We start from the raw sequence: 9,214 nt of genomic DNA, 5'->3' as shown, positions 1-9,214 counted from the left end.
AAAGATTCGTTTTTTAGTTCAAACTTACAAGGAGTTCACTAAGAACTTAACTATAAATATCCAGAATTTATAAGATCGAACAGAATACCACGTTGCTAAATTTGCTACGGCACTTTTTCCGGCCAATGTGCTTTTCACTTCTACACTTCTACGTTTAGCTATCTTCTCTTTACTAGTGACAATTCGCGGCATGTCAACGCGACAGATGATGATGAGCGCTTCTCACTTGTGACTTGCTGATCGGTCACAACACCCCGGCCCGTAATGCCCTACAGACCGGCTTTACCTTCTTCCTTCAGATCCAGCAAGGCCACCTTAACCGCTCCTCGTTGTAGAATACCGATATCTGTCCGAACATCCACTTTCCTGACCTGGCCCTCGTCGTCTGGATAGGTTTTCACAATCCGCCCACGCAGCCAGCCATTCCGCACTGTTTCATCTACGATGACCACTAAGTCGCCCTCTTTCAGTGGTCTGACATCACTGAACCATTTTGTCCTCCTGGCAATTGTTGGCAAATAACCTGAGATCCATTTTTTCCAAAATTGATTTAAGATTGGATCCAGCGCCTTCCAATTCGTTCTCAAGTTTACGTGATCATCCAGTGACACCTTTGGAGGGTTGGAGCCATCTGAACTGAGCAACAGGAAATTATTCGGAGTCAAAACTTCTTCGTTTGGGGAATCCAGTGGTACAAACGTTAGTGGATGAGAATTTACTAACATTTCGATCTCTGCCAAAAACGTAACAAGTTCTTCGTCATCGAGTTGTCGTTGAGGTGTGATTACCTTGAGGGCATCTTTCACAGAGCGGACCTTCCGCTCCCAAATACCCCCCATGTGGGGAGTGGACGGTGGGTTGAAATGCCACTCGGTTTCGGCATTGGTGAAAGTTCGGGCAGCTTCATGACTCGCGTTCTTGATCTCGGTGGATAATTCTCTCGATGCACCACGAAAATTTGTTCCATTGTCGCTGTAAAAATGCTTCGGCGGACCTCTTCTTGCGACAAACCGTCTAATAGCCTTTATACACGAATCGGAAGACATGGAGTGCACCACTTCGAGGTGTATAGCTCGTACCGTGAGACACGTGAATAAGCAAACCCAGCGTTTAACGTTTGCGCGTCCCCGTCTAACTGTCAACGGACCAAAGTAATCCACGCCTGTGAATGTAAATGCTCGAACATATGGACGCACCCTCGGGTGAGGTAGACAAGCCATTCGTGGTGCACATGGAACCGCCTTATACACGCGGCACCATGCACAGTTTTTGATGATCGACTTCACTGTTGCTCGACATTTTGGGATATAGAAGCGCTGTTGTATCTCGTTGAGTACGGTTCCGGTGTTAGCATGACCGTAACGTTGATGGAATTTTAATACAAGTAGTTTGGTTACGTGGCTATCTTTGGGAAGAACTACTGGATTTCGAAAATTGTAAGGGTAATAAAGGGCCTTACCGTCGATTCTTGTCGCTGCTCTAAGCACACCATCGTCGTCCAACAATAAGCAAATTTTCGCCAAAGGGCTACTTTTCAAAAGTTTCTTACGTTTTGTTACTGGCAAGCTAAGGTTGTTCCGACAAACGGCAATTTCATCTGCGAATTTTTCTGCTTGTATCAAACGCCACAAAGCAGTTTCAGCTGCAGCGTAATCTTTTTGGGTAAGTTGAACTGTTGGTGGATTATTCGGGGCACGATTTTTGGTTTGACAAAGATGGAAAAAGTGGTAAAAGTAACCCAAATACTTGGTGAGTTGTTCGAAGCGTGAAAATTTACAATATTGCAACAGCGGTCGCATCGGAGCTGCGTAGTGGATTAAATGGACGACTTTCATCTCCTCGGGTGTTTCCTGTTGGTCTGGTTTCCGTTTTGGCCACTCGTTTTCGCTACGCAGAAGAAAATCGGGACCGGTGAACCACGTACTGGAAGGATCAAATTTGGGACCGTTGTTCCATTTTGTGGCTTCGTCCGCAATATTTAATTTCGAGTTCCACTCATCGATGTTGGTCTTGGATAAGATTTCGCCCACACGAAATCCAACGTACTGTCGATATTTCCTTGGATCTGCTCGCAGCCAGGACAAGACTACGGAAGAATCCGTCCAAAGGAACCGTTTCGTCACCTTCAGCCGATGGCTTTTCTCAATAGTTTCCATCAAACGAACACCTATGAGCGCACCATTCAGTTCGTTCCTGGGGATGGATTGAGGGCGTAGTGGTGTGACCTTTGTTTTGGCAGCAACGAATGAGCAGCGAGGATGTCCCCTGTCAACGATTCGGAAGAATGCCACACAAGAGTAAGCCAGCTCGCTGGCGTCAGCGAATATGTGGAGCTGGAGGGTATCGTAACTGCCGATTTCGTAATCGGGGAAGTAGCACCTGGGAATTCTTACTTGCTCCAAATTTGGAATCAGGGAAACCCAACGTTTCCAGTTGTCGAATTCGGCTTGGCTGATCGGTTGATCCCATGAGATACCAGACCGCCAGATGTCCTGGATCAGGATTTTGCCGTGGATTGTGAAAGCAGCAATAATACCAATTGGATCGAAAAAGCTCATCACCACTTGCAGAACTTGGCGCTTTGTGGGGATAGTAGTAGCTCGCAATAACTGTTGGAGATCGTCCCGAAACTGTATGGTAAAGGTGAACACATCCTGATCCGGCAACCACACTATGCCGAGGATCCGCTCAGCAACCGATGATCTGTCGGAGAACGTTTTTTCCTCCATTTTCGAGAGTCCTGTCCCGATTTTTTGCAGAACTTCCTCGGAATTCGATTTCCAAAAAGGTATTTCAAATCCGGCAGCGCTGTTGATGATGGCTACTTCTTCGGCGAGCTTTACCGCCTCAGCGATGGTGTCCTTACTGTCGAGAAAATCATCGACGTATGTTCCGTCAACGATAGCTTGTGCTGCCTCCGGATAAACAGCGAGGTGTTCGGAGGCGTTCAGGTCCTTCACGTAGAGGGCGGAACATGGAGAGCAAGTTGCCCCAAAAGTAGCCACATTCATCACAAAAACTTCCGGGGGAGATTTTTCATCGATGCGCCACAGGAACCGTTGGGCCTGTCGGTCTTCCGCTCTGATCAAAAGTTGGTGGAACATTTGTCGGATGTCACCAGCCACCGAAAACTGTCTTTCTCTAAAGCGAAACAGAACCGATAGCAGAGGCTTCAGCAAGTCAGGACCTTTAAGTAGCATGGAATTTAAGGAAGTGGTACCAACACGGGCTGCCGCATCCCAGACCACTCTTACTTTATTTGGTTTTCGGGGGTGGCAAACTACACTTATCGGCAAATACCACACACGGTTCGGGTCGGATTCTTGTAGCTCTTGTTCCGTCGCTTTATGGGCATATCCACGTTCCTGATATTCCTCAATTTGCCGTACAACATTTGCCTTTAGAAGGGGATCTTTTTCGAGGCGTCGAGCTAGACATAACGAACGACGATCTGCCATGTGGAAACTGTTGGGAAATTTCACAAAGTCGTCTGCCCAAAGAAGTCCGGTTTCGAAACGTCCGGAAGGTGTTCTTTTTGTTGTCACTTCGAGGATTTTACGTGCACGTTGATCTTTTTCGCATTCTGGTGGAGATGGTGGACAAATTCCCGAGGACTCAGAGAGAAAATAGTCCGTTACCTGCTGATGCATCAGCTCATCTTGTGTGCACTTGCAAACGTGAACCATCGTTTGAAAATTCGAGTCAGATACTCTTTGACCACCATATATGACCCATCCTAAACGAGTCTTTGCGGCAACGAGATTTGCACCATTGCTTTCACGTTTGTTTAACGACAGCTTCAATCTGGCATTGTCCAATCCAATTAGAATTTGTGGTTTGGCTGCTTGGTAGCTTTTTACCGGTAACCCGCGAAGATGAGGAAAGCTTTTACAGAGCTCCTCGTAGTCCAAAGTCTGTTGGGGGAGGTCTAGTTTCGAAATGGTTCGAACGTTCGATAAAGGATATTCGTGACCGTTGTTTTCCTTCGCCACCGACAATTGAACGATTCGGGAACTTTCGTTGCGGGTAACACTGCTCGTCCATTGGAGACACAAATCGTGATCATCACCTTCTAGGCCAAGTTTTTCCGCTATCTCGTCTTCTACCAATGTAACATTCGAACCGTCGTCGAGAAAAGCGTAGGCAGAAACGGACCTTCCGTTGCCGTGAAGTGTAACAGGTACGATCTTATACAGAGTAGAACCCCTTTTGTCACGATGGATGGAAACCGTTGCCGGTTCAAATTGACTCACGTGTAGGAGTTTGTGATGCGCTTCTGAGCAACCTTCAAGGCCACAGGGTTGTTTAGTGCGACAGGGCCATTTGCCATGGGGCGCCAGACACCGACGACACATCCCCTTTTCTTCTACCAGCTTCAATCGTTCCATCACTGTAAGACTACGAAACTTTTGGCAATCACGGATCTTGTGTGCCCTGCTACTACATCCGAGACACGGCTTGGCCGCCGTATTGTTGGTACTAGACTTGGTGAAAGCTTTTTCGTATACTCGATCAGCTTCTTGATGCACGTTCACAAAGGTGCCTTTGTCCTTGCGCTTGTCCTTTTTGATGCTCCCATCAACAGATTGCTTTGAGGGAACCGACACGTTACACGCTGCCGCTCTAATAGCGGAAACGAAGTTGCAGAATTCTTTGAGTGTTGCTTGCTGGGTCAATTGAATATGCATTCCCCACTGCAGGAGAAGATCCGATGGCAATTTCGCAGCAAGTTCGGTAACAAGCGACGGGTTGTTGAGGTGTGATTCCAGGTTAGCCGCTTCGATGTAAGTAATGAGGTTTCTTACCTCACGTCCAAATGTCACTAGGGAATCGAACTTATTGATGCTGGGAGGACTTGTATTCCGGATTCTGCTTATGAGGCTGTTAATCAGCTGATCCGGTCTTCCACATTCCGCACGAAGAGTGGCCATTATTTCGGGAACCGCAGATGGTACTGTAAGAATGCTAAGTACCTTTTCACGAGCATTTCCTATGAGACTTCTCTGTAACCTCGCAAGGTTCTCATCGGGCTGGATCCCGCACATTGCTGTCGTCGATTCAAACGCATGTTCGAACATCGGCCATTCAAGCGGGTCGCCGGCGAATTTCGGTAGATCTTTCGAAACTACTTGCCGCGCCGCGAACTGCTGGGCACTAAGAACTGGTCCATAATTTGAAAACGGTTGATGAGTGACGTATTCCGGGGGACATTGCGGGATGTTCTGTGTCGGTTGTCCGTGTGAAGGTACTTGCTGGTTGACTTGTGACCCGTTCACAGTTTGTGACCCGTTCACAAACTGTTGTGAAATTGGTGGTGGATGGTTCCGTGAGGAAGCGTAAAAGAAATCGTTCCTGGGTAAGCCTTGGATTTCTGGTTGGCATTTGGAAGCCGCAGGAGGACCAGTAGGAAGATCACGGTGTCCGAAGTTTACTTGGTGCATTTGCATGGCACAACTAGTCGATGGTTGATTAATAAACGAGGGTACAGGATCACGACGAAAATGATCAGGTTTTGGAGGGCCGTTTTCCACGTTCACTTGCTCCCTTGGGCCCGTTGGTACTGACGGGGGAAGCATGAAGTTATATGCGGCTGCTCTTCCTGGTTCTTGATGGCCGTGATTGTGCCTATGCTGGTTTGGCGGTGCCAAAGGCGTTGAGCTGGTAAGTGGTATAACCGTTGTCGCCGAAACTTCCTTTTCTGTATTTCGAGCATCGTTGACCCAAGCTTCAACCCGCATATTTGTAGCCATAATAGCGGATCTTCTCTCGCTACCAGGATTCCTCCCCTCTTGCATGATCGCCATTTCTAGGTTATGTTTTTGGACCAGAAACTGAAGATCCCTTTCTGCTTGCTCCTTCCGGTAACGATCTTCCATTTCTTTCTGCTCTTCAAGATGTTGGAGCCGTAACTGGGACACAGAAGCGGTGGATCGAACCGATATAACCGATTTTGCAGATTTCTTAGAGCCCATGTGCTCCGGATCAAGAATTTGAGTCTTGCAGCAATCCGTACATTTCCAGGATTTGTCTGCAACATCAGCGTCGACTCCAGCACAGGCGAAATGCCACCAGCGACTACACTGGTCGCATGCTACCATGGTTTCAGCCCCATCTGCCTTGGAGCAATCGCAGCAGTTGTGCACGTTTGTGGTTCCAGCCACAGCGCTTTCGAGGTTAGGAATGACACGATCAGTTTTGCTCATTTTGCCGATAATTTTTGAGAATGTTGGGGTTTTTGCAGTTCGTCCTCGACTGAACTCAACTGAAATTTATTTGTAACAGGTATAAGTATTTTGAGGTAGAAAAAGTAATGTTAAATCGACTTACAAATTAGTCCCTTTTCTTGATCGACCAGCTAATCTGAGCGAAACTGTGTCTGGTCCGTTTAACAATACGGCTAGCTGGAGGAATTTTATCATTAGGATATTTTCAATACATATAATGATCGAGAGGTAGACTTACTGGGAATATCCGGCTAATCTGATGAACTTATAAAAGAACCACTTTAACTAAGCCGAAACACCTCGCATAAACGCTATCAAATATAAAATATTTATCAAATAATGATGCTTCAAAAGATTCGTTTTTTAGTTCAAACTTACAAGGAGTTCACTAAGAACTTAACTATAAATATCCAGAATTTATAAGATCGAACAGAATACCACGTTGCTAAATTTGCTACGGCACTTTTTCCGGCCAATGTGCTTTTCACTTCTACACTTCTACGTTTAGCTATCTTCTCTTTACTAGTGACAATTCGCGGCATGTCAACGCGACAGATGATGATGAGCGCTTCTCACTTGTGACTTGCTGATCGGTCACAACACCTGTGAAGTGTATATGTTTCTTTCCAAAATAAAACTTTCTTCAATGAACCAAGCTACGATGAAGTGCTTTGACATTCACACTGGCTTGAAGTTTCTGTCCGCAAAATATTTTAAAAATTTTTTCCCTGAACCAACTGGCCTTAGGGGGGGGGGGTGTAAGAGTTTGTTACGCTTTGTCTGAGACGATTGTGTTACGTAGGGGGGTGGGGGGGTTGAGAATGACCGAAAATTGCGTTACGTAATATTTGAACGGCCCCTTAGATCCCATTTCTTGAAGACAAGTTTTTCCTTTTTCGTTTCTCGGTCCTGCATAACGAAAAAAAAAAAACACTGGTGAATTTATCTCTGCAACTGAAGCAACTTTCTTGCACCGGGCAAACTTTTTGCCAAGTTCTTCTCGTTTCGGGAAGCCTGAGCCCATTCTCTTCTTTCGTCTAATTGTGCAACTAGGTCAGCGAAGATGTCGGAAAGCAAAAGTACTGCTGCAAATATTTCGTTCGTGTTTTTGTACCATAACCATGGTGATGTTGAGCTCGTTTCTCTCTGCTCTTTTGATGTGGTTCCTTTATTCTGCACTTTCGACTGTTCATATACAATTTAAAATTTTACTATTGAGCAGGAAGCTTTGAAGTTTGCAACTGTTTCGATTGTGTGCACCTTAACCTGGTCCTCGTTTATCTTTTGTTCTTGCCTTTGTTTCCTTGAAATTAACTCTTGCTTTTGTTTCCTAACATTGTTATGTACTATTTGCATATCAAATCATTGCTTTGATTGTATAAAAGCAGTGTAGAGTGATGTTGAATAGTTACGAAAAAAATTTAACTTAGAAAATCGATACTTTTCATTTTCATTTGCTAACAGCTTCAAGGCTTATGCTACATATTTTTGAAAAATTCAAAATTTCTTAAATTAGAGCAAGTTTGCAGTGGTTTGAATTATTTTATTGAGTTAATTCGTACATGTATAGAAAACACATTCTAGAACACATTTTTTTCATACAACCTAGAAAATCCGGACTTTTAATTACAAGTTTTTCAGAAAAATTGGTTTCCAAAATTTAAACGTTTATTATCTTAGGGGTTTTTTTAAATTCTGAATGTTTGTGTTCTCAAAACATAATCTTCTTAAAAGCCTTTGAAACTAAATTTTTAATAAGAAAAACATAGTTTCTATCGTCTGTCCTTTCCAGGACCTAATATTTCAGTTGAAAGCGACAAAATATTCAGAACTTGAAATTTTAAACTTTGATTGGAAATTTATAAACGATTCATAAATTTCATCATATGAAATCATGTTTTAATCTATCATGATTTTTCATTGATCTTTATAAAGTTCGAAAAATTATTCGAAGCAGTAACTTAAAAATTTAATTTCAATGTGCAATGTTAACTTTATTTGTATTATCATTGTGCTTTCAATATTTACAAGAAAACTTGGAATTCATTTTTTTTCATTTTATCATTTCGTTATTGATTATTCACGAGATCCCCATTTATCAATCTGTACTTTGTCAGTATCATTAGACAATACACAAAATTATTATTTTGAACTTCAAAATTGAATATTGATAACTGGAAGAATTTTAATATATTAAAAACGATTTATCTTTGACTTCGATCATTCTTGAAAAAAAAAATAAATATTTTCTTCTTTTCATCAATTAAAATTCAATCAAACTGTTGAATAAATTCTCCTAAGTTCAAAATTGATTTTTTTCCTTAATCAACAATCACGTTTTAATCTTAATTATTCTCCTTTTTTTCAAATTCAAGATAGCGCAGTGGATTTTTTCAATCAATCCTTCAATTGAAAATGAATGACAATTAATTATCATTTTTCTAACAATTTCTAATCATGGTTTATTTTGAACCTGATCTGATATTGATTTCAGAATTCACATTTTTCTTTAAATCTGGTGTTTGTATGATATTTTTGTGCCTTAATTCTTATAATTTTTATTCGCATTCTTTTTCTGGCGTTTCAGAAATATTGATATCAAATTTGAAAACTCAACTGCTTAGAATTTATTTCCGAGCAAATTTCAGAATAAGGACCATCATTTTGAAAAATTTATTAATGACTTTCCGGAAAAAGCATTGATTTGAAACATTCATTCTGATTTGTTTTGAAATTTTGATTTATTTAATGAGTAAAATTATTATTTTTTTAGTTTCTGTGATAATCATAAGTTATTTATTGTTTATTTTTGGTATTGTTAATGTTTTTGAATAACTTTGTACTTCGTACTCAAATACGGTTCACTGTTTGAAATCAAAATATTTTTCGATTATCTTGTCGGGTGATCTATTTAACCAAGAGGTTTTGAAAAAACCACAATAAATAAGTGATATAAAAATCACCAACCACATATCTATACTTGACCATAA

At 42.2% G+C, this 9,214-nt stretch overlaps 1 protein-coding gene across 1 annotated transcript; it reads right to left on the bottom strand.

Moving 5' to 3' along the window:
- Positions 1-269: 269 nt before the first annotated feature.
- LOC129759551 (uncharacterized) lies at positions 270-6,203 on the bottom strand. Its single transcript, XM_055757018.1, has one exon. It carries the CDS (start codon positions 6,201-6,203, stop codon positions 270-272), a length of 5,934 nt encoding a protein of 1,977 aa, XP_055612993.1.
- Positions 6,204-9,214: the final 3,011 nt, after the last annotated feature.

Source organism: Uranotaenia lowii, unplaced genomic scaffold (assembly GCF_029784155.1).
Source record: "Uranotaenia lowii strain MFRU-FL unplaced genomic scaffold, ASM2978415v1 HiC_scaffold_189, whole genome shotgun sequence".
Classification (NCBI taxonomy): Eukaryota; Metazoa; Arthropoda; class Insecta; order Diptera; family Culicidae; genus Uranotaenia; species Uranotaenia lowii.
The sequence above is the reverse complement of the archived record's forward strand: the minus strand, read 5'-3'. Positions and strand labels throughout refer to the sequence as shown.

Excerpts from the sequence above, each read along its gene's own strand:
- LOC129759551 (XM_055757018.1), bottom strand. The coding sequence starts at position 6,203 with ATGAGCAAAACTGATCGTGTCATTCCTAACCTCGAAAGCGCTGTGGCT.